Here is a 26,710-nt window from a genome sequence, read left to right as displayed (position 1 = left end):
ATGTCAGGGAAAAACAACAACTTCCAGTGACCAAGTTTGTTCCTTAGACCAGGCTCTGTGCTAAACCCTTTACATATACTAACCCATTGAGTTCTATGAAAAGCAGATGAATTAGGCACTGACACACCCACCCGAAATTAGCAAATTGAGGCTTGGAGAGTGTACATTATGTTCTCAAGATTCCATAGCTGTAAGTGGGAAAACTTGAAACTATACCCTGGTTTCTCTGACCCCAACCAAAGTCAGTGTTTTCAACCGCTATATTAAGGAGCTCATTTGAATTATTACTTTCTTTTTCTTTTATGCAATAACGTTCCAAAGATTGGGCTCAGCCATATGACTTCAGATAATAAGCAATGGTTTTTTTCATACTGTGTATTCATGTTTTCTTTTTCCCCCTTGTCCCTTTTAATTTAGTGTCATTACTCTATGAAGAAAGCAGCCTCCTTTCTTGGGATTGGTACAGAGAATGTTTGCTTTGTGGAAACAGATGGAAGGTAATGGGGACAGGATCCGGAAGCCTGGTGGGCGGAGGGGAGAATTCATGCTTTTTAAAAAGCAGTACCAATGTTTGTTCATGACTAAACATACCTGAGTGCCTCAAATCTGTGTCTCCTAGAGGTAAGATGATACCTGCGGAGCTGGAGAGGCAAATCTGGCAAGCCAGCAAAGAGGTGAGAGGGGGAGGAAAATGGAGGCACTCGTCTGGGTATGAGGGAGGGAATGCAAACAGCCAGAATCGTTTGTGTGTGTGGGAGAGAGAAGAAAGCTTGTTAGAATTAAAATAGGGAAACTCATTTACAGATGTTCTATTTCCAGGTGCTTGGCTCTCCATGTTCTGTGCAGTTTCTCAGATGTTCTCATTCCCAGGTGGCTGGAGCCTATTAAAATGCTGACGTCACCATATTCCCGATTCTTGCCTAGAATTAGCCTTAAAAGATGAGCCCAGCCTCTCCAGCAGGGCCCCTGCATCCACTCTCCTACCTAACTACGGGCTGAAGTTCTGGAGGCCAGGCCAATTGTCTCTGGGTTGCCTTCAGAATGATTTCGATTTCTTGATCAGTCTGTGCTCCAGTTTGCTTCCACCCAAAGCCCATCACAGGAACCATCACCCTGTCTTGGGTCTGTGTCTAGTAGGTCAGGTCTGGCAGAATGTCTGCTCTTCCTTCGCTGCCACAATATATTAAAGTTGGCATGGCCATTGCTGGGATGGCAAGGCCTTGCCCTACTCACCTGCTATACTCCAGCCAAGGCTGGGCCCTGACACGTTTGTGGTGTGCCCTTGCCTTGGTGGCAGCCATCTTGCTTCTTGGACCAAAAGCCCGCTGGATTAGGTGCACCTGCTTCACTGCTTCCTCCCATCCCACCACAACTGTCACTGCTCTCGGAGCTTCAAACTGTTCCCCCACAAGTTTCCAGTAGGTAGCAACAGAGTTGGGTGTGAAAACGCTAAGGCTGCTGACAACTGAAAAGCCTTGTTTTGAGCTGGGATAGAAGTATCTCTCTCTCTCTCTCTCCCTTTTTTTTTTTTTTGTTTAAAGATTTTATTTATTTATTTGAGAGAGACAGTGAGAGAGAGAGAGAGAGAGAGAAAAGAGTGTAAGCAGGGGGAGGGGCAGAGGGAGAAGCAGGCTCTCCACTGAGCACAGAGCCTGACATGGGGCTCGATTCCAGGACCCTGGGATCATGACCTGAGCCGAAGGCAGACGCTTAACGACTGAGCCACCCAGGTGCCCCTCTACTTAAAAATTCTGCCTTTATTACAGGTGTACTGGCTTCAGTTGTGTGTCCTTAGTTCTATATTTATCTCTCTCTCTCTTTTTTTTTTTAACATTCCAATAACAAGAGGACTTGAAACCTGTCTGGTGAGACAGATTATCACATTTCATTCACTCTTGGGTAAAATTCTGTATTACAACCTGTTTGTTCTGCTGTGAACCACGGATAGTGTGTTCTAATTTTATCTTTTTTTTTCTAGTTTTATCTTCTACAGAAGTTCCTATCAAAGAGAACTTTGTTTATGTCATCAATGCTTCTTGGTGGGGTGGGGGTGTGTGTGGAAATACTGACTGTGATTTCTGTGGGGTTCATATGATTCCTTCCTTCCTCTCTCCCCCCTCTCTTTTTCTCTCTTTCTTTCCTTCTTGAATTGTAAACTTTTCATTATGGAAAATTTCAAATATATAAAAACTAATCTAACGAGCCTCTATATACCCATCCTGCAACTTCAACAACTGTGAGCTTCTGCCCTGTTCTGCTTCTGCTCTCTTTTCTCTGTACCCCATCCTCTCCCATCACCACTAAATTAGTTTGAAGCAAATCTCACACATCATACCATTTGATCTATAAATAGTTCAGTATATCTGTAAAAAGGTATGTACTCTCTCTTTATTAAAAGAAAAAAACCCACACACCATTACAAGAAATAAATTCTTAGTATCAGCAAATTTTCATTCTATATTAAAATTTTTCCTCTTGCATTTTTTTAATAGCTGGCTTGTTTGAATAAGGATTCAAGGTCCATATGTTGCATTTGGTTGATTCATCACACAAATCTTTTCTAATCTGTAGCTTCTCCCTCCTCCTTTTTTCTCTCTCCCTGCAATTGATCTGTTGAAGAAACCAAGTCCTTTATCTTGTAGAGTTTTCCACAAGAGTTTTGTGGATCTTGTAGATTATGTCAAGAATTTGAGAATCTAAGTGCTTCCTCCCCTGTACAACCTATCTGTTCTCTATATTTCCTGTAATTTGGCAGTGGGATCTTGAGACTCAGTGGGATTCAGATTGGAAATTTTACCAGGAAGGCTTCACAGGTGGCATTTTGTCCTTCAATCAGGACACATCTCCCGTCTCTTTTCGTGCTAACATTGATCAGTGGGTTCTTGTATTCTGGGTGCATCTATTACGGAGCTCCGCGTCAGCCTCTCACCTCATGATTTTTGCTGCCATTGATGATCACTGTCTAGACCCATTATTTAATTGGGTGATGTTCTTATTTGTTCTCTTGTTCCTCCTTCACTCAGTAGGCTTACCACCAGGAAGGAAAACCTTCCCTCATTCTTCTTTGGTTTCCCTAAGGAAACCGTTTGCACAACCAGGGCAGGATAAATGATTGATTCTTCCCCCTTGTGTACCAGTTTTCAGAATAGTGAGTTAGTTGCCTCGCATCTCCTAAAGACAGCCAAAATGATTTTTCTTTTTTAGAATCATTAGGAATAATCTAGCATATTTGATGGGTTTCATTCCACGGCAGTCATTGTTATTTTCATTGTTCAAATTTTTGTTTGTTTTGGCAATGAAAGTACATGAAACTGACATATCCTGAAGTTGAGAACTTGAAAAGAGAAGTTTTGAAAAAGTGAAAATTGCTTTAGGCACATTCAAAAGTAGGGCCATGGAGTGAGAGTTGGTATGTCTCCTCAGTTTTCTTTCAAGTTAGTTAAAACTTGAGCCTGGATTCACCAAGGACAAACCTTGTATCCATTCTGAGATAATACCTGGTGATTAGTTTATTTACTTTTTTTTTTCAATAGCTTTAGGCCTAGCTCTTTTGTGTCAAGCTTTGAGATCATATTGTTACAGATGTGGGGATGGTACATCAATTTTTTTTTTTTTTTTCCTGCTGGGATTCAGTTCCCTGGCCCACCACAATCCATTACAATTCTGTTCAGCAGTGACCTTTACTTGACGCCATTCCAAAGATGGTGAAAACCACAGAAGCATCAGAGGTTCTAAAGTTCTCATGAAAAGATCAGACTTGTATAACCACTGAATATTTGAAAGTATTTTTTGTGTATGAGTGTTTCACATGACAAACTTTCTTAGGGAATACAGTTCATCAGCAGCACACAATCAATACTGTTTCCACTGAATTTTCTCATTAATAGCAGGAGATACAAGAAAGGAAAAAAAAAGAAAGTTGGAAGGTTAAATCCAGATTGCAAAAGTTTGATGTCTGGGGCCTGATATTTATAGCTAGATTGTTAAAAAGGTGAGGAAAACTCATTAATAGGCTATAATAGCTTGCAAAAGTATTTTCTCACAACTGCCAGGGTGTCACATAGTTTATGAGGAACACTCCAAACATTAAAGACACCTTCCGTGTTTTTAGGAAATTACTTTTTCTCTTCCTTTTAATGATTGATGTCAATCTGGTCTCATTTTATTTCGGTCACTGGCATGATAAAGACGTAATCTGTGGGTAGTTGAGCAGAGGGAAGAATTCCCAAAGCAGGTGGTTCCCCAGGGGCTCCATCACCCACCGGCCCTGCTCTCACAGCTTCCTGTGGACTGGATTCCATATGTCACAACCGTCTCCCCCGATGGCAGATGAATTCATTGGGTACCATCACTTTGTTTCCTTTGCATCTCGATATAAAGATGTGGCCCAAGTGTCATTGCTCTGCCCCACTTTCTATTGAGAAATAACTTCTTTCTGTCAAAGGTCAGCTAAATTGGAAGGAGTCTGGTTCAAAAAGCATAACTCCTGACATTAAATGGGACATAAAAATATATTGCAAGAACAACTGAGCTTTAGGATAAAACCGAGAGAACAAAATGACTCCATCCTAAATGGAGGTAAAATGGCTTTCATAGGCAGGGAACGCTCTTGTCCTTGAGTCCTCAAGTGCTCTAGTCTTAGGGCTCTCATCCCTTCCTCAACCCCTACCTTTGTCTGCAAGTTGTCCCTCCAGGGCACTTCCACGGTGAGCAGTACCTCGTTGCTGACAGGCTGGGGCAAATCTGTGAGGAAACAGCCTCACGCTCTTCTCTCTACTTGGCTGTTATAAAGTTCCTTATGGGGCCAGGGTGTTTGGCTAGCTTGGCCGGAATTACCATCCATCTCTGTGTGTGTTCCCACAGTCTCCCTTCTCCGCCCGCCACCTCTGTTGCCCTCTGGCACCTCTTCCCTCTATAAGGTGCAGCCATCGGCTGTATGAAGAGGCAGGGCCATGGTAGGAGTGGTGCAGGTTCTCTTTTCTAGAACATTCTAATGGATTTCTCTGTTGGGGCACCCATTTTGGAGAGTGTATCCTGATGAGGTTACACTATCCCCGTTTGTTGCCAATTTGTACCTGATCACTCTTTTTGTTTTGTAACTGCACTTACTTGATAAGGAGACAGGCAGACAGACCTCTGTGGTTTGCTCCTCGAGCTGTTTATTTTCCAATCATCTTTGTTTTTATTTTGTGGAGATGTAACAATGCTGGCATTCGGGCCCCACTGAATCACCCCCAAAAGGAGGTAGGAATCACACAGAAGGCCATTTTGCAATTGCAGTGGAGGTTACTCACTTTGTATGTGGGAAATCTAAAGAACAGAAAACACTTCAGAAAGTAAATGAGAGTCAAAACAGTTAAAGGTGCATGTGGAGTTGGGGCAAAAGACTCTTGTTGTCATAGCATAGTCTCGGTTTCCTTGACCTCTTTTAAAGGACAAGGGGCCATATTGTAGAGAAGCTGAAAAACACTGTGTCTAAATGGTTACCTCCAAGGGAACCAGATAAATTTTTGTCTGCATAACCATTATGTTTACCAACCTACTACAGGACAGACTTAGTGGTGATGGTGACGGTTCTTGTGTGTGGGTCCTCCTCACAGGGAGCAGCTCCGTTTCTCGTCTGTGCCACATCTGGTACAACTGTGTTGGGAGCCTTTGATCCTCTGGATGAAATAGCAGACATCTGTGAGAGGCATGGCCTCTGGCTTCATGTGGACGTAAGTGCATTTGTATGTGCGCGTCGGGTTAACTTTCTAGTCTATTTGCAGCTTTGGTGGGAAACCTTTTGTGTTCTCAGAAACTAGACGTGAGGTCCCCAGCTACTTTTATTTAAGTCTGTATTTCTAATTAAGGGAAATAAATCTGCCCTTTTCCATAAGGTAATAGAGAAGAAGATGCCAAGACTTGATGTAAATTTTGGTTTTGGTTTCCAGAGTCCATTTTATTTCCTCTTCTCCCATGAACCATTCTCTTTGGTCCCTTGCATCTGCTGTCACCGAGGCAGCATGGGATGAGGGACACATTGAACTACAAAATCAAGAGACTTTGACTTTGGGCTCCAATCGGCCTCTTCTTCATTGCAACCTTCGTTGTTTGGGCTTTGGTTTCATTTATAAAGAGGGAAGTGGCTGATGTGGTCTGTAAAGTATCTTCTAGCTCTGAGATTACATGATTCCAATGAGCCGGAAAATGCAAACAGCTGCATTAATAATTGCATGCTATCATTAAAGCAGGTTTTATCTGGATCCACCATAGACAATTATTTGAGAGGGATTGGGATAACTTACATTCTTCATAATTTTCTGACTTAAAGAGTTGGCTTTTTTTTTCTAACTAATTTTGTAAGTCCTGGGGTTGTTCATAATAAATTTTTTTCTTAATTAAAGGTAACTCTTTAAATTCTACTCATCCAGGGTTAAAAATCTGAATTCAGACAGTTATGAATGCTTGTTGAGCTTTTTGGGTTTTCTTTTCTCTTTTCTTTCTTTTTCTTTCTTTCTTTTTTTTTTTTTTTTTGTAAAACTAGGAGCTAATTAGTTTGATTCAATCCAATAGAAGGGACAGTTGAACTTTGCTGATGACACTATAGGGAACTTTCTTTTTTTTTTTTTTTTATAGGGAACTTTCTTCTGGTAAGTGAATGATTCATAGCCTACTTAGCAGAAAAAGAAAGAACACTTTTTGACTTTTTGAACGGAAGGTAACAGCATTTGGGGGATATATCCACACATACTTTTATAGTTTGTATGATCTTAGGCTTTCAAAGTAAAGTGTCTTCGTTACAGAGAGAATTTTTCAGCAGCTCAAGGCTTTCATTAAGCATATGCTAATACTCTGTAAAAGCAGCCATGATATAAAGCTCACTCAAGTTACAGGCTCTATTAGTATGCCAGTGGCCATCCTTCAGGTAGATTATTTGTGACTTTAAATGGGATTGTAGCCTTTGTATCTGTTCACATTTCAACTTTTATTGATTTTTATAGACTTCGGAGCATAATAATACATTATGTCCTAAAAGATCATATGAAGTGAGTACTTTGTGACTGTGGAAATAAGGGGGGAAAATCAAATCTATCAGCAGTTGTACTTAAAAATTCCATTCTCATAAAAGGAACATCAAATATGGATTATATAGTTTATGCAAAGCATTGCAAGTACAGCAATTTCTAAATTGGGAGTGAGATTAAGAGACTTAAGAGAGGCTCAGAGAGAATTGTGACTTAGAAGTATGAATGAAAACCTCCCTAGATTTTCTAAAAAAAAAAATGGAGGTGGGATTTTTGAAGGAAACCCTTTTATGAGGAAATGTTTAAGCCACACAAATTATTCGATTTACACGTAGTAGGCATCTAGTAGTATTAGACAGAATTGGACAACAGTTTATTTGACCTGGTAAAGAAATTAACTCTCACATTGAGACCATATTCACTCATGCTTTAATATGACAGGCTGGATATAAGGTAATATTATATTATATCGCTATTGTAATAATACTGAATCTGTTGATAAAATTTGATAAAGGAGCACGTAGCTTATCTTGAAGAAACTTCATACACCATGTATAGTTTATTAACCTTAAAGATAAAAATCAACAAAATTGCAGTAGTTACCTTGGCCTGTTTGAAATTTTCTAGAAAATATTTTAAAAATCCTTTAAAATATTAAAACTGGCATCTACTTTATCTTTTTTTAACTGTAATTATGGTTGCTGATCCTCCTGGGCGTTTCATAAAATCGAGTTGCCCTGCACATGTAACATATTTTATTCATTCTAAGATGCACTGGTTTTGTTTACATTTTTACGGAGCTGAAGTTGGTATGTTGATGTTATTTTTTTTTTTCTTTCTTTGTGGTACACAAAAAATGGAGAATCTTACATTGGATAGTGTCTTATGTTTGGTTAATTACAGTGCTTCTTTACACAACAACATAAGGAAAATTTTAGTTTTCTCTTTCTCCAGGAGGGCAAATGTTACTTCAGCCTCTGCCTCAGACTAGAAAGTTCCGGCTGATCTGGCTCTTCTCTGAGGCAGAGGCTGTGGCTGCTGCAAAACTTGGCGCTCCCAGCAGAGCGTCCTCACGTGTCCCACCCACTCTTCGTTCCAAGTCCCAGGGGAGGTAGGAAACACTGTATTTAAGGTCAGGGGCTTTAGAAGCTGCCAGATCTCAGTTCCACCCTTGCCTCCACTTCCCTGTGTGGATTGGTCTTACTATTAATTTCTTAACTCATAAATGAATTAAAGAGAAAAATGTTAAGTAACATGGTAAGTGTGGTGCCCAACAGGTAGGTCTAGCTCCCTAAATGACAGCCCTCCCCCCCCCCGCCGAGGTGAAAAACCTTGCTTCTTCAACATTTAGGTAATTGGTTTGCTGTTTTTGCAAGTTTGAGGGCTAGGAATTCAGAAAGTGAAGCAAATAGAAGTAGGGCACTGCCCTCAGGGCTGTGGTTCTTCTCCCATCAGCTCTTTTGAGGACCAAGTCTGTGGAGGAGCTGTTCCTGACCCCGCCAAGCCCCTCTAAACCAGGGAGCTAATGCCTCGAAAGAGTTGATGTGATTTTAAAACTTCCATGCACTAGGATTGGGAGCATTTGTTTATTTTTGGGGGGAGGAATAGGAGGCATAAGGCGGTGCAGGAGAAGGGAAGGTGTGTGAGTGTGGTGTGCGAGGCTCCTGAGCTCACCTCCTTCCATCACCCTCAGCTCCCCACGCTGTATTCTACCACGGGGACCTAAGCTATGATGTTATCCTGAAGCAGGAACGGGCTTTGGCTCCCAAATCTAATACTTAATGCCTGTGAGACCTCGGACAAGTCACCTCCCACCTCTGAACCTTAATTTTTCCACTAAAAGTTTGAGGTAATAATGACTCCATTCCCAAGGCAACACCGTGTGGTTTCAATAACCATGGAGGCATTCAACAGAGCCCCAGCTGGTCCCCTCAAATTGTCTCACAGCCATCACCCTTCCTCACCCTACAGATTAAAACTTAGAAGTCTGCTCAATTGCAAGGACCAGACTGACTTCCTTATTAGTCACATTGATCCCCCTCTATTCCCTCCAGACTTCCTGACTGTGGGGCTTCCTTCCATTTCCTACTTTCAGCCATTTTGTCCTTTGTTCATAATGTGTAAGTCTCCAGTGTACATCTTCCCAAAGTCCTGGGCTTCCTTTCTCTCACTCTTAGATGTTTGATGGGCAAAGCCTTCTGAAAGCTGTTTGGCTGAAAAGATCGAATTAATAGGATCCACCTAGGCCCTTTCTCGTTGGCCATGAGTTCCTGTGTACCCCTCTGTCCACCCTGTCAAGCATGAGCCGCATTTATTATTCCAAAGGTCAGCCCTCAGCCCAGGCCTCACTATCAGCATTTGTACGTTGTGTCTGGGAGAACACGAGCCGGCATTGCCAAGCATATTGTCTACTTTACTCTTCAATATGGAGAACAAACTGGTGGTTGCCACACAGGTGGGTTGGGGGGCGGGTGAAATAGGTGAAGGGGATGAAGAGGCACAAAATTCCTGTTATAAAATAAAGAAATCACAGAGATGAGAAGTACAGCATAAGGAAAGTTGTCAATAATATTGTAATAACGATGTATGGTGACAGATGGTGACTACACTTACCTTGCTGAGCATGCAGTGATGTATAGAAGTGTCAAATTACTATGTCGTACACTTGAAACTAATATATAACACTGCATAGCAGCTATGCTTCAATAATGATACTGCAAAGTAAAAACAAAGGAGATTTTCTCTTTTAGATTCTAGATTAGAGAAGGCATAGACTGTGTCTTTTAAATCACTTCTTTGTCCACACACAAGCCAACAGGTACATATACCAATTTCTTTATGATGTGTGAATTTAAACCCTAGGGGTCCACGGGTGGCCATCTACTGTGATGAGGCTCTCCTTGCCGGAGGGAGAGCCAGTGAGCAAAAGTGTTTGGTGTGTATATTGCTTAACATCTGCTTAAAACAAAGTATGGAGTAAGGCACATCAAGGTTGTCACTCAGAGTTTTCTATGTCAGTGGACTGGCCAACAAATAACCTATTGAAATAACATTGTTGTGATTATGTAAATATCTCAACAGGCTTCTTGGGGTGGCTCAGCTTTGATGTCGAGGAAGTACCGCAGGCTTCTGCAGGGCATCCACAGGTAAATGTTGTTTGGGGGCCCAGCACCTCTTTTTTAGGCGAGGGAACCTCTCTGGATCTTGCACACTTAAGTGACACGGTGAAAACACAGAGACAAAGTAACTGTTTTCCTTGAAAACTCCAAGCTCCCCCAAAGGACTCAAACCAGCAATCCCATTGAGAACTTGAATACTTATGCTGCTAATGAAAGTATTCTTTCCTCCAGTAGAAGCACATTAAGTTCCCTCCTTCCCTTGTCCTTTTTCTTTTGCATAACAGAGCTGACTCCGTGGCCTGGAACCCCCACAAGATGCTGATGGCTGGAATTCAGTGCAGCGCTCTCCTGGTAAAAGACAAATCTGTGAGTTTTCCTCTTCTGGCCTTTGGGCTTCGAAGGGAGTTAAACTAGTTTGCAGAGGACTCATTCTTGCTTACATTTTGGTGCTTTGGGACCGATATAGATGAAGGTCTTTGGTAAATGTTGGTGGCATGGAAAGGAAAAATAAACAGACTCAGATAAAAAAAAAAAAATCTAGTGTTTCTGCTCAGGTGATTCTGTGGATTAGATTTCGGTATTTATATAATCTCATTAGTTATAGCAAAATGGTCTCTCTTGCCCTCATTTGGATTATATTTTAAAGCTCAGTTTTAAACATTGCCAAGATTTTGTTCTCCTTGATTAAGTCTGGGATTTAAGTTATCTTGAAACTTCTGCTTGCTGAGAAAGTGGAACAGATGTGTGTCATACATTAAATTGAATGCCTAATATGCTTAGCTAGGGCTTAACAGTGCATTTATACAGGAAGATGTTAGTTCAGGGCTGATCACCGAACATGGATTTATTACCTTCTTTGGGAACATTGCGGGGAGTTTGGAAACATGTCTGGATCATGGTGGGGCAAGTGGGAAGGAGTTGCTGAGTTTCTCCTGGCCACAGGTATAAACCCCATGTATTTTTTTCTGGGTAAAATAAGGATTCTTGTGGGAAGTGGCCCAGGCTGGGAAGTGCCACTTCATTCTTAGAAATGCCTCCTCAAGATATGTGTGCAGCATGTGGGTGATCTTTCTCAGCCATCTGTTTACATTTTTTTCTTAGGGGACTCCCTTTGCCAATGCTAAAGTCATTTTCTCTTTTTGAGGAATTTTATTTCAAATGAAAGCCATATTTAAAATTAAAACCTAGTCTTGCATGTGCAGATATTTACAACTCTCTTTAAAAATGAATTGTGACATTTGTATGTCAGAGCCCTTTGTGTTTTGAGATGTCCAAACAAAATACGGTAGGGGCCAAGGGCAGGCCTCCCAAACTGTATCCCTATGGCATATTCGATTATTTTGAATGGAAGGTACTTGGGAATTAGCCAGTGCAAGGACACTGGGGCCCCCTCTGTCTTCCTGAAAGCAAGAAACAAATCTCCCTTATGAAAGGTACCCTCCCCGTAGTAAGAAGTAAGAAGACATCTTACCACCAGAGACGGCAACTTTAAAGCCAAGAAACCTGTAGAAACAAACCTGTTACTTTTTTACTAATCCACTACCTCAGCCCAAAATCTGCTTAGAATTCCTTACTAATTAAAACTCCCAAACATCTGTTTTCTTTATCCTGTCCATTCCTCACAAATTTATTGTCTCACTGTCTGAAATGTATAAAAGCAGCCGTGGTCATTTGTTTGAGTCTCAATCTCATTATTTGGCCTCCATGTGCACATCATAAAACTTGTTTTGTTTTGTTTTTCCTGTTAATCTGTCTTCATGTAAATTTAATTCTTAGTCTAGCTAGAGGAACCTAGGACAAAAAAAAATTTCTTCCTCCCCTTCAGGATCCATCAGAAACTATGAACAGATTCTACACTTAGAGATAGAGACACTTTCAGAAATATGAATTGATTTCCTAATATTTTATGAGGTTGGCTATTGTTGGCTATATTCAATTCCATTTCACTTTTTTGCATTTAACTTCTTAAGTTATGACTTCATTTTATAACAGAAAGGTAGTTTAAGATTACTGTATCATTGTGAACCAAGGAACATCCTCAGGTTACCCGTACTTACATATTTAGGACATGATGGAGTTAGGAATAGACCAAGGTTTTCCCTTGCTCTAGATATAAGAACAAAAATATGTCAAGCATCCCTTATGTGCCAGACATTCTACATCTGCCTTCTCCTCAGTCAGCTGATCTGAATGACATCCTTATCTGTTGGTGTGATGCTCTCAGAAGTAGAAAATTCAGACCCCAAATTTTATGACTACTCTTTTAAATAATGTTCTAGCTCTTATACATTTTTCTTGTCAAATGATATTTGAGTGATTTAGCCAAGAGTTGATTTGCATTTATGTACTTGAGGCAACTCAAAATTTTCTAGATCATCTAACTCTATTACAGGGCTGATAATTTTATTTTATTTTTTTAAAGAATTTATTCCTGGATCTCAATAAAAACAACACCCATGTCAACTCACATGGCAGGAATTAAGAAGTTAGGAAAATTGCATGCATTGTGCAAAGGATTGAATACTTTTACCATTTTTTAAAAATAAAAGATTATTTTTAAATTAACTGGAATGGAGACTGAACCATGAGAGATGAGATATGACAATCAGCTTAAGAAGTTTTGCATTGGCCATCTTCTGTCTCTTTTGTACCTATTTTCTGCCTCTGTTCTCTTTCATACTCATTCATTCATCATTCAAGCAACACTAACTGACTTCCTGTGTAGGCCAGGTGCTGTGCTAATTCTGGGCTTATGAAAGAGAAACATTCCCAGTAGTCAAAGAGCTCATAATCTTACAGAGGAGACAGTGAACAAAATGTTCCTATTTAATTCTTTATTATTTTGATAAGTGGTCCGAGGATGTGTTAGATGCTGTTGATCATGTATTCTATAGCCATTCCAACCTCCTTCTCTTCTCCCTCCCGATACCCATCTAACCAGGCTCCCTTGCACTGGGAACCACCATATGACAGTTGTGTTCAGTACGTTATAGAGGAAATGTGAGGAGGCTCTTGAGAAAGGTTTTACTTGCAGCTAGGGGTGATACACATAAGAGGAGAGCATCCTCTCCCTTACTTCTGTCTTGAATGCTGTTGATTCAGAGCATGATACATGGAGCTCTGATAGCCACCTAGCAACCATAAGATGATGCCCCTAAATCAAAAGGTGAACGTGCACAGAATGGCAGAGCAGAAAGGGGACAAGTTGTGGTCTTGAATAACAATTTTGAAATGTTTCACGAATCCTGGAAGTGATGACTTGCAAACATTTTGTGGTATGGGGGTCATTAAATGTTATTATTGCTGAAACCACTTCCCTTGGGTAATCTGTCTCTTGAGGCCAAATGCACTCCTATCTGATACAGAACAGAGTGTGGTACCCAGAGAATACATAGCAGGGGGACCTGGGATGTTTCGGGTGGAAGAAACAGAACATACACAGTTTTTAAGAAAGGAAGGTCCTTTTTGTTTTGTTTTATTTTTAATATTTTTAAAGATTTTATTTATTTGAGAGAGAGAGAGCAACTGAACCGGGGGTGGGGAGGGGCAGAGGGACAAGCAGACACTCCGATGAGTGCAGAGCCCGACATGGGGTTCAATCCCAGGACCCTGAGATGATGACCTGAGCCAAAGTCAGATGCTTCATTGACTCAGACACCCAGGTGCCCCAGGAAGATCCTTTTGATTTTAGGAACTGAAAAAAGTCCATTGTAGCTGAAGCACAGAGAATAATACTAAGACTGACATGAGACAAGGTAGTGGATAGAACATGCAGAGTCTTCCACCATTTTAATGATTTTAGACTTGATCTTCAGAACAAAGAAAGAATTTTAAAACCATGGAGTAATCTGAAAAGATTTTCATTTAAGACAAAGAATTGGAGGTGGACAAGAATGGATGCAAGAATAAGAAGCAGCTTGCAGTATCCAAGCAAGAGTTGATGGCAGGGGAGATGGAAAAATGTGATGAAATTCAAGATCTACTTTACCACTCCACTGGATAGGGCTGAATTACCAGTTATATGTGGGAGATGAGGAAGAAGCAAGTGTCATAGTTGACTATCTGCTTATTTTTTTTTTTAAGATTTTATTTATTTGACAGAGACAGACACACAGTGAGAGAGGGAACACAAGCAGGGGCAGTGAGAGAGGGAGAAGCAGGCCTCCTGCCGAGCAGGGAGCCTGATGCAGGGCTTGAACCCAGGACCCTGGGATCATGACCTGAGCCGAAGGCAGACGCTCAACGACTGAACCACCCAGGCACCCCAGACTATCTGCTTATTGATATGGCAACTGAGTGAATGTTCCTATGTGGGCAGATGGAAATTGCTGGAGGAGGAGAAGATTTGAGAGTGAAATATCTTGATTTTAGCATTGGCTACATTAAATTTGGGGTTCCTATGAAGGTTTCAAGTGAAAGCAGTTGACATGTAGATCCAGAGCTAGGAAAAGGGGTCTGGGCTGGAAAAGTATATTGGGAGTGGTTGACACGTAGATGTTCTCCAAGGTCCCTGAAGTGGAATGGATTGCCTTGGGAGGACCTCGGGAGTGAGAAGAAAAGCCGGTATAGAACTTAGTCCTGAGGAACTTCAGAGTCTATGAAAGCTGAGGTCGGAACGGCCAGGGAGATAGGAGGAACATCAGGAAAGAATGTCACTCATGAAATACTCTTTGAGGGTTGAGTATTATGAGGAGTGTGCATGACTGTCACCCTTTGTGTTGAAGCCGAAATGTCACCGCCTTAAGGAAGAGATCCCAGACTCTCCAGCTGGACTGGCATCTCCCCATTATTCTTTCTCAGACCCCGTGCCCTTCCTGTAAGTGCACATCATGATTTGTAATTATGATTTCCCGTGTATTAACTTCTCTTCTTTCTAGAACATAAGCTGTTTGAAGATAGGGACTATGCCATCACGTATGCTGCTGTATCCGCAGTGCCTAGCAAGGATTCACTGAACAAAGACAAAGTTAAAATTCACTGAAAAATTTAATGCTTAAATGAATGAAAAAGCCTCAGAAATATTTGCCATCATGTCAGCAATTACTAGCAGTTCCCAGTTTCTCCCCTCTCCCAAATTATTCCTTTTGAGAGCTCTGAGATAACAATGATGAAAATTGCAATTGATGAGTTTTATTGCCGTGGTCCTAACACAAGGCTTGAGCGTGCCTCCAGTGGTAATTGATGAATAGCGGTTTTAATTTGGACTTACTTCTCCAGTTAATGGAAGGGGATAACTCTAGTTAAAAGAAAGCAAATTACTTAGTGAGTATACTTCTGTTAGGGGAAAAACTAATTCCCTAATTTGTACCCTCAAAGCCCTGACATTCACAATGCTGTTTTCCTGATTGACCAGCTGTGGTGGTTGCATTTTGAATGCCCTGTGTTAGTAAAGAAGACTACTTCCAAAACCAAGCCGAGCTGCTCCTCTCAGAGTTGTACTATCACTGACCGTCTATGCATCATAGGGACAAAAAGAAAATCAGACATTAAAAAAACAAACTGTGATTATAAATAGGTTGACTTCAGATGTAAATGCTGGCACTACATGGCTGTTTTGGATCAAAGACAATTTTGATGCTTTGATCTAAAAGAAAAGGCAATATATCCTAAGAATCAGTTGCATAGATGGGGAAAATCTCAATATTGGCTTTTTGATTTTTAATGGAACTTTTTAGTTAAAAAAAACTGACAGATATATGAGAATGAGAAACATGCTAATCAGATGACTTTTTGAGTAAAGATTTTTCCTCTCCATTTCTACCAACCATTATCACCTGATATTAACTCATAGGCACTTCCAGTTTTATTGAACAATTTCACTGAACGATTTTTTTTTTTTAGAAAGACTATGTTGATCTTGTGGATTTTTTTTATTATGTCCGTTCAGATGCATCATAGATGAATCAGAAAATTCAGATATGGAGAAAAATGAAAAAAAAGTGACAGGATACGATGCTTGAAGATGCCCTCTTACGCATTTTCTTCTGCACATATACATTTAAGCGTATACATATGCACATACCTAATCTAAAAAAATTATAACATATTTTGCTTTTGGCATGCTCTTTTTGTTCACCCAAATGCTTTTTGTTTAGCTAATATGCATTCTATACATTTTTTAAGAAGATTTTATTTGTTTATTTGTCAGAGAGAAGGAACACAAGCGGAGGGAGTGGGAGAGGGAGAAGCAGGCTTCCTACTGAGCAAGGAGCCCAATCTGGGGCTCCATCCCAGGACTCCGGGATCATGATCTGAGCTGAAGGCAGACGCTTAACCGACTGAGCCACTCAGGCGTCCCATTCTGTACATTTTTATTAGCTGTGTTGTAGTCTGTCATTTTGACATATTATAATTCACTTTACCATCTTGTTATTGCTGACCTATCAGGTTGTTTTAGGATATGTGCTGCCGAAGCAAGCACTCAATTAGGTTGTTTTAATGTTTGACCATTAGAGATTTGGCTGCGATGTTTGAGGCTGAATCTTCATGTATATCCTATATTCTTTCCTTATAATAAATTCCTAGACATAGAAGAGCTATGATCATCTTTCATGATGCTTATACTTAATTCCTAATTTTCCTTGTAAAATACCTCTTCCATGGGGTGCCTGGGTGACTCAGTGGGTTAAGAGTCTGACTCTTGATTTCAGCTCAGGTCATGATCTCAGGGTCGTGAGACTGAGCCTCAAGTTGGGCTCCATGCTCAGTGGGGAGTCTGCTTGGGATTTTCTCTCTCCCTCTCCCTCTGCCCCTCTCCCTCCCTCTCATACGTAAATAAGTAAATCTTCAAATACTGTTTACCTTCTCCCTAGCAGAGTATGTATGTGTGTTAAATCTTTGATATCACAGGAGTTTTTAGCTTTGTCAATTTAGTAGGCAAGACATCTGTACACCCACATTTACAGACACACACATAAACATTTTCCTTCTAATTTAATCTATTGACATAACTCCTTCTGAGGGATCTTCTTTAGACAGAGGTATTGACATGCGACTCGGCTAGGTTTCAAATGTGAGGCCAATAAGCTTGCAATTCTTTTCTTCATTCTAGAGGAGGATCAGAATGTAGTCCCAGTTATTCTTTAGGAGAAGGAGTAGCAGGAAGGAGGATAGGAAATTCATTCAACACATTCACCGAAGGTATACTATGGGCCAGGTCCTGTAATGCAAAGTGAAAACGAGAAAAGGGAGCATAATATCATCTCTCAATATGGTCCCCCGGGAGAAGGCAGAGAGTTTTCAGCCCCATTTATATTTTTCTTCTGAGTGGTAACTGATATTGCAAATGACAATTACTGTATGCCATTAAAAAAATTGTGCAAGAAAAGAAGAAGGGAAAGTAGATTTATCAGAGAAAATAGAACACACTGTGCCTGCTTTTGTGAGGATTTCTTTTTTAGCTCTTATTTTTCTTCATGGAGTTCCTATGGAAGTGCTACTGGGTGGTTTGAAAATACTGAACAATCTGATCATCAAAGAAATTCTTTTTTTTTTTCATGCCAGAGAACACTCACACTTCCCCTGTACACCGGTATTATAAGTTTCTGTGGAATGACAGCCTCCTAGATAATGTGGCAGAAAAAGGGGAAGGTAGGTGTTTAAAACTGATTAGAAAAAAGAAGGATTTCACTTGTTGGAGAGGCATCAATCTCCTGTGCTTGATGCTGCCAAAATTATTCTCTGTGTCTTGGATGTTCTTGCATGAATAGAGAGAAGTTTTAGGCTTTTCAGCAAGGTTGAGATTGCATAAGACTGGCAGAATTCATCAAATTCATGATTGGTAAATAGCCCTTTCCTTTTTAAATTCTTGTTTTTGTTTTTGTTTTTTTTTAAATTGTAATAAACCAAAGCTGACTTTCTTTTCAGGAGGCTTTTGGAAATGTGTGCGTATGCCTGTATATATGTGTGCATCACATCAAAAACAAACAAACAAAAAAAACCCTCACGTGGTGTTATGTCATGACAAACACTGTTTTCATGTCTGCTTTCCTTCTCCATGAGGTAAAGGGATATAATAATTAATGTGAGAGTTGAACATATTCAAAATCCATTATGTCTTTCTCCACCAAACAGACCAGTAATATTGAGTTTTGGGGTTTCTGTGTTGGTACTGAAATTATCATTAATTTTAACAAAGGATTTGCACTTTGTTTTAGATCTATGCTCCCTATAGCGTAATATATTAATTCCTCTGTGAACTGTGGCTCCAAGGGATGAATTATTGCATAATTGTGGTTGTACTACCTGAATTCAATCAGTAGTTACCTACATGTCATAAATGGGCATAAGTCCCAAATGCAAAACCTATTCCATGGTTCTTGGAATCATGTATATAGCAGACTGAGCTACTAGAGGGCAGAAGGGGTTTTATTCATTGCTGTAGTCCCACTACTTAGTACAAAGCCTCACACTTGATGCTAGGTGAAATGCTTCCCGAAGTGAACTTACTTTGGGTCTTTTCCCAATACCATCAAATGGTCATGTGTTTTAAATCTGTTACCTACAGTATGAAGTAGCATGCCCTTTATCATCACAGCCTGATCTCTTTCAAATCTTAAAAAGTGTCCTTCCTGCCAGTATGTTGGAATTTTGACAGGGTGTAGAAATTGTTTGTCTTAGCCATATGGTTGGACATATCCATTACCTCCTCACGTCCCATTTCATGTTGGCTCTTAAAAAAAGTCTTTACTCTAAACTGTGCCAACATTTGGCCTTTTATCTACATGCCTCAGAGACCAATAATAAATCAGTGACTCATGCTTTCCTTTTTCAGAAACCATATTGTCTTTCCCCTAGGACTTATTTTCGTTTTAGTGTCTAATGATGCTGTTCTTTATTGGCGACTGGACAAGCGGAAGAGACACTTGCTTTTCTAAGGTTCCCTGGGTCCTCTCTTGACCCTTTCTAATGGACAGAATGACATTCACAATCTGCCAGTTTGCTGGTCCTGACTGTTTGTAATATTGGATCCAGTATCTTGGCCAACAGCTTCCCAATTTCATCCTTGAGTTCCTTCAAACTTTTGGGTGACTGCCACCTGGTCCTACTGATTAAGCTACATTAATTTCGTCAGTTTGACTTAGATGAGTTGGGGTGTTGCCCACTATGGGATTTAATATCTTCTGCCTGTCTATTTCTGGAGAACCCTAAGAGTAGAGTGTGGGAATCTCTCTGATATCCTTCCAGGTAAAGAATTCATTCTTCATGGCAGCCATCCCAATTCAGTAGGGGACCCCAACCTTTGCCTCTCTGCCAATCATCACAGAAGACTTTAGATTTGCAAAGAAATGATGAAAAAGGAAGAAAAATGAAATTCTACCTTTGTATCCTAGCAGTTGAAAATACCCCAGAAGGAGGATTCTATTTACAGAATGATTTTTTTTTTCTGTCCTAACTGAAAACCAAAAACTGATTAGGGTCTCATAATCTGGGAGAATTACATAAGCTAAAATCTATGAAAAATGAGAAACATAGGGTAATAAAAGGAAACCTGGAATGAAACTAATGGAAAAATTCCTGCCATAATTAGCATGCTTCACCTGCCTCGGGTGGATAAAAGTTGGTTTTCTCATTTTTATAGGATTCCAAGCATCTGCCTTTTTTTTTTTTTTGCCCTTTATTTTACTATGAATTCATTGCAAAAGGATTTCTCTTCTATTTCCACTCTCTGGTATGATGCTGGAGGCCCTTTGGGCTTCTTGGAATAAATTGTTCTATTTGCTTTCCTTTGTACAATTCTAGTTGTCATATATGTTGTTTTCCAAGGAAGATATCTAAAAACATACCTGACATTCCTAATTGGGCTTTCCAGCTTTGTTGTTTCAAGGACGAAAACTTTCAGGGAGTTAATTTTTTTCTGGGTTTTTCTTCCATATGATTCAAAGTGTCAATATGAGTCCATGTGAAGAGAATTATTCTTGATTTTGTAGAAACTCAGAGGTGGTAAATGTAGATCTATTTTATATAGACTTTTAGTAATTGTACTTAAACCCTAAGTTGTAGGAAAATTGTTAATGGCATATAATAAATAAATAAATTGTAGGCTAAATAGAAAAGTGAGAATAGTCACAGTATCTTTAAAGTCAAGGTGTGTGTATGACTCATGTGTGCAAGCACTTACGCATGTACATTCACACAGCAAACATACCTGCCCTTAAGCCATCATGAAACTGATGGGAAATTATAATCAGGGAGTTTTGTTAATTGCAAAAAGAACTCAATACCTTCTCTGGTAGTTCATTCTGAGGGTTTTTGGGGGAGTTTAGAAGATGTTGGAATTTTTTTCAATGAATTGTTATGAAATAGAAGAAAAATATAAAAGTTTGCATAAAATGTAAATAAACAGCTTAGTTTATTGTTATAAAAAGAATAATCAATAGTTCCCATACAGATTCAAACAAAGAACATAACCAGAAACCCAGAAATCCCCCATGGGCTCTTTCCTGTTATTGAATTTCTTGCTTTTCTTTTTAGTTTTGCTCTGCAGTGTGGATCCTCAAATAATATAGTCTACTTTTACCTTTCTGAAGGAATTGTGCAGTATATATATATATATTTGGTTTGGCGTTGTTGCTCAGATTTACCTCATGTCTGTGAGATTCATCTATGTTTTGGCACAATCTGATGATTATTCGTTTTCTCTGTTTTATACTATTCCAAATGATTATAACACAATTTGTTTATCCTTTTTACTGTTGATGGACATTTGGGTTATACCTGTTTGGGGCTTTTACAAAAACTGGCTGTGAGCCTTTTTCTGCACATATCTTCATTGCTTGCTACATCTCTGAGGTTCCATCTTGTCTAATTTTCCTTTCTCTTGAAGACCATATTTAGGAATTTCTTAGTGGATCAAAAGGTGGCGTATTCTCTTAGACTTTGTTTCTTTGAAAATGTCTTTATTTCATTTTATCTGGAGATAGAACTCTGTCAGTAATTTTCTTTTATACTTTAATGTCTTTTTTTCCTTTTGTGTGTTAGAAAGTTAACTGTCCTTTTTTTTTTCCAGTTTATTTATTTTTTTAAGTAATCTCTACACCCCACCTGGGGCTTGAACTCATGACCCGGAGGTCAACAGTCATATGCTCTTCCAACTGAGAAGCCAGGCGCCCCTGTTATTTTTTTAACGACAAAATTACTTTTTATTTTGGCTTCCTTTAAGGTTTTCAAGCTTTCTTTAAGTTTCTGCTGTTTATCTATGGTATTGTAAATATGTATTTTGTTGGGTTTATCTTGAGTTTTGAAAACTATCCACTTAATTATCAACTCTGCCTCCTTCTCTCTCTTTTTCTGACACTCCAATTAAATGTATATTAGACCTTCTCACTGTTTCTTGTGTTTCTTTTTTTTTTTTTTAAAGATTTTATTTTAAGGAATCTCTACACCCAGTGTGGGGCTTGAACCCACAACCCTGAGATCAAGAATCATAGGCTCCACCAACTGAGCCAGCCTGGAACTCCTGTTTCTTCTATTTCTTACTGATTCTGTGTGTTTCCTAATTGTGTCTTTGCATGCTTTGTTATGGATAATTTTGGTGACCTATCTGGAAATTCATGAATTCTGCCTTCAGCTATATCTAAACTGCTGTTAAAGCCATCCCTTCGATGTTTACTTTGTTACTGTCTTTCCAGTTCTATTATTTTAATTGAATCTTTTTTCATGTACGTAGTGCCTCTAGGTTCTTGTTGACATTTGTAAGATCAGCCTTTATCTCCATGAACATGGTAAACATAGATTTACAATCTACTTCTGTCAACTCTGTATCTAAATTCCCTCGAGTGCTATTCCTATTGATTCTTGCATCTGTGGTTCCTGGCTCTCATATTGTCTAGAGAGACCCCTTACGATTTTTGGTGGTTTACTGAATATTTTGTTTGAGAAATTATCTTTATGAATAATTTACACAGAATGGAGTTATTTTCCCAGAGAGAGGATTTTATTTTCCTTCTTCTGGGCATCTGGGACAATTAGCAGTCTAGGACGAAGGCTTGACATTTTCTTGGATCTCCAGAGTATAGCCTGTACTACCATTTCAGGGGGGAGACCTTTGAATCCTAAACAAGAGAAAGAATTGCTTACCACCCTCAGTGACCCCAAGCACCTGTGAACTGTTTCCTGAAGTACTTGAAGTGAGATGGGATGGTGATGTAAGGTGTCCCCACACACGGGGTGGTCACAGTTTCTGTTCCCTCACCTCTCAACCATCTGGCTCCTGCCTTAGCTGTCCTCCCTAAAACTGAAAATGTCCCTGGGGTAGAGACATTTCTGGCTGACCTTCTGGAGTTCCATTCCTCTCCTTGGACCTCCCAGGGGTTTATTCTTGTCTTGTGCAGCTCTGTGATGCTTTTCATTAGATGCAGTTTTTGTGTTCTGTTTCAAGCATATTCTGTTTTCTACAGCAGGAGCATTTCCAATTTATCTAGTCTTTTATTACTAGAATTGATATATACTAGGCTTTAGCTTTTTTATTTTTTATTTTTTAAAAGATTTTATTTATTTTTGAGAGAGAGAGGGTGTGTGAGTGTGGGAGGAGCAGAGGGAGAGGGACAATTAGACTCTGTGCTGAGTGTAGAGCCCCATGTGGGGCTCGATCCCACGACCCTGAGATCGTGACCTGAGCTGAAAAACCGAGTCGGATGCTTAACCAACTGACCCACCCAGGTGCCCCCAGTCTTTAGCTTTTTAGTAATCAGCTGCTAGTCAGTGCTTTCAGTGAAAATAAGCCTTTGTTGGTTTATTCATCCTTTCATTCAACCTGCAAATATGTGCAGCCTCCTGTGTGTTAGATGAGTAAGACATGATCCCTGCCCTAATTAACTCAAGGGCTAGTAGGGGAAACAGATTTCAAGCAAATAATTAAAATATGATATGTAATAGAATTATATAATGGAGTAAAAAGCAGGTGTTTAGGGAATGCAGATCAGGTGAGAGAACAACCCTGCTGAAAAGGCTGGTCTAGAGAAGTTAGTTGCAGCAGAGGTGACTTAAAATAATAGTTATTCATATTTTCTTTCCATTTTTATTTATTTATTTATTTATTTATTTATTTATTTATTTATTTATATTTTTCAAAGATTTTATTTATGCATTTGAGAGGGAGAGAGAGCACAAGTGGGGGGAAGAACAGAGGGAGAGGGAGAAGCAGACTCCTCACTGAGCAGGGAGCCAGACATGGGGCTCCATCCTGGGACTCCGGGATCATGACTTGAGCTGAAGGCAGATGCTTAACCGATCGAGCCATCCAAGCTCCTCTCTTTCCACTTTTAAAGAAATATATGATCATGATAGCACAATCAAGTGTAATGAGGAACATAAAACCTACTTGTAGCCAACTAGCCAAAGTTAAATCATTTAAAATTTTTTGATAGATGAATATCATGTATTACTATATCTGTGCTGATGTAGATTAATCTATTTTGCTTCTATAACCAGCATCTTCCTTTCTTTGTCCATTCCTACCCCCTTCTTTGATATAAGAAACAGAGGCAGTTAGGCTTAAAGAGTTTTAAGAATACTTACTTCTTTAATGATGGTTACCATCATCATGGAAGCTGCTTATTAGGCATCTTAAGTCCAGCTCAGAAGTATGCATTGATGAAGCTCTGTATATGTTTTAAGAAGATTCTCTTCCATTGCCAAATTTACAATATCTCTTCCCCCTATCCCATCCAGACACCTCTTATAATCATAACTGCTTATGTTATCGGTGACCTTGTTGGAAAATAGGGAAGCCAAACTTGCTGGTGTTACCATCTTCTTCATCTGGATGATATTGCTAAATCTCATTCAGCCTTCTATTATTTTTCTACTCTGTTGACAACTCTTTGTGAATGCAATGCCTCTTGATATACAGAAAAAGGTTTTCAAGTGAAAAAGACTTTCATAAGAGCAGGTTATCCCATTGGAAGCATCAGATGAGACCCAATGTTGCACAAAGCCTACATATCAACTAGGGGAAATGGGAAATTGTCTCAGGTGAAAACAATTTCTTTAAAACATAAAGAATTGCAGAATTTTATCAGTGCATAAACTGGAAGAGAAAAGGTAGAAAATGTTAGTTAAGGGTCTGAGAGATAGGATGCGGCAAAGATCTAATGTGATTCCATTTTTGGAGGAACCCATTCACTGGATCAAATTGCTGTTGATTGTTTGCCAAATCCACATTGGTAAACTGTATAATAGTTGGCAAATTATATAATAATGTAATTATTATAGCTTCAAAATGTATTTCATCTAGTGGAGCAGGTCATCATTCACTCTCTAACAAAATGACCTGTTCTTGTCTGTTTATTCTTCCAAATGGATTTTGGAAACATTTTACTTTAACATAAAAACCTTGCCCTGGAATTTTATTTAGAATTATATTAAACCCCTTGGATTAATTTGAGATTTAACATCTTTGCAAAATTTTAGCCTTTCCATCCAGGAACATGGTATTTCTCTCCATTTATTCAGATTTCTTTTATTTCACACAAAGATTATTTAAAAAAAATTTTTTAAAGAATTGTATTTATTTATTTGACACAGAGAGAGAGAGAGAGCACAAGCAGGGGGAGTGGCAGTCAGAGGGAGAAGCAGGCTCCCTCTGAGCAGGGAGCCTGATGCCGGGACTCGACCCCAGGACCCAATCATGACCTGGGATCATGACCTGAGCTGAAGGCAGAGGCTTAACCAACTGAGCCACCCAGGCAACCCTCATTTTTAAATTTTTATTGTGGAAAATTTCAAACATATCCAAGAGTGGAGATGAACACCTATGTACTGATGGCATGACTTCAATAAAGATCAATTCATGGCTAATCTAGTTTCATACCCACCCCTTCCTACTCTTTCCTGTATGATTGGAAAAAAAAATTTATATCACAGAATTTTGATGGTTTTTTTTTCATAGAGGACTCAAATATGCTTTACTATTAAGGTTAATTATAAATTTTTATATTGATTATTATTATAGATAGAATCTTTTAAAAATCTTCTAGCTGCAAATTCTGCTATAAAGGAAAACTTTAAATTATTTATATATAACTGCTTCACCAGATTTCTAATTATTCTGAGAAATTTAAAGGTGTTCTTTTATATTTTCTAAATATAGAATTAGATCAGGATACAACTATAATTTTGTTTTCTTTCTAATATATAAGCTTCATATCAGTTATCAGCAATTATAATGTACTGATAGAATTTCCAAAAATATATTCAGTAATAACAGTAAATAGAAGGCATTTTTGTCTACTTTGTGATTTTATTGAAGGTGCCTTAAAATATACATTCTTTATAAATCCTCTTGAGAAGCTAGAAATGAGTATTGAATTTTACCATATTCTTTTTTGTTATCTAATAAGGTAGTTCTATCATTTTACTCCTTGAACAAAGTTAACTGTGCCTTAATAGATTTTCTACATTACTGATTTACCTCATTTTATTGCAGTAATTTGGTTTAATGTATGATGGATTTGTATATTTTGATTTTTGCTTCTGTCTACATATGATTGATCTGTGTGTGTGTGTGTGTGTGTGTGTGTTGGATTGTATTTTTTAGTGCATTTTAAACTATCTTCATTTTAAGATAATTACAGTAACACAGAGATCATCAGTTCTTAGAAATGTTCAGAAAAGCCAATCGTAAAACTGGTCAGAAATTTTGAGGGCGGTAATTCTTTGATCTAGTGTTTATTTTTCCCATTTTTATTGAACTACTGATCAATTTCAAGAACTTACATTTTCTTAAATATTTAATACATTTTACTGAGATTTTCAAATATGTGAGCAAAATATATACTATCCTTTTATCATTTTCATTTAATTTTTGCCTTATATCCTTGTCAGAAATCGTAATTTTTAAAATATTTTTCCTGATTTAGTTTATCTTCTCTGCATAAGATATGACTGATTACATTTATTTTTCAATTCACATATTTATTAAGTTTATTTAATTGTTATTCATTTTCTCCTGCTTCTTTACATTTTTGTTCTGTAGGAATGTTATTTTACATTTGAAGGCAATTTTGGTTTCGTTCCTTAAGTTTTGTTTTGGAGTGTTCTCATTTAAATTATTTTCTAATTAATCCATAAGAACAGTGTTGATTTCCTCTTCTAGTCAAGAATGATTTATAAAAGAGATTTTAACCTCCCTAGTGCTTCAGATATGTTATGAAATTCTGATGTGTTTTATTGTAGTCAGATAATGATCAAAATGAAAGCAGAGATCAAGAGTGACAAATTTTTTTTAATCTTTAAATTTTTTTATTGTTATGTTAATCACCATATATTACATTATGTAATCATAATATAAATCATTAGTTTTTGATGTAGTGTTCCATGATTCATTGTTTGTGCATAACACCCAGTGCTCCAAGCAGAACATGCCCTCTGTAATACCCATCACCAGGCTAACCCATCCCCCCACCCCCTTCCCCTCTAGAACCCTCAGTTTGTTTTTCAGAGTCCATCGTCTCTCATGGTTCCTCTCCCCTTCCAATTTACTCCCCTTCATTCTTCCCCTCCTGCTATCATCTTTTTTCTTTTCTCTTAACATATATTGCATTATTTGTTTCAGAAGTACAGATCTGTGATTCAACAGTCTTG

The 26,710-nt window shown here is 38.8% G+C and overlaps 1 protein-coding gene across 1 annotated transcript in view; it reads left to right on the top strand.

Annotated features, from left to right (window-relative positions):
• GADL1 (glutamate decarboxylase like 1) overlaps positions 1-26,710 on the top strand; it is a 165,576-nt gene that overhangs the window by 44,816 nt on the left and 94,050 nt on the right. The window contains exons 7-11 of the mRNA XM_025870637.2: positions 418-497; positions 620-674; positions 5,601-5,717; positions 10,089-10,153; positions 10,411-10,492. Coding sequence (XP_025726422.2) covers positions 418-497; positions 620-674; positions 5,601-5,717; positions 10,089-10,153; positions 10,411-10,492 — 399 coding nt within the window. The remainder of the gene's footprint in view (positions 1-417; positions 498-619; positions 675-5,600; positions 5,718-10,088; positions 10,154-10,410; positions 10,493-26,710) is intronic.

This window comes from Callorhinus ursinus, unplaced genomic scaffold (genome assembly GCF_003265705.2).
Source record: "Callorhinus ursinus isolate GAN/ISIS: 27379988/994484 unplaced genomic scaffold, GSC_fseal_2.0 scaffold1, whole genome shotgun sequence".
In the NCBI taxonomy this organism is placed as follows: Eukaryota; Metazoa; Chordata; class Mammalia; order Carnivora; family Otariidae; genus Callorhinus; species Callorhinus ursinus.
Note: the sequence above shows the minus strand (reverse complement) of the source record. Positions and strands in the feature narration are given on the sequence as shown.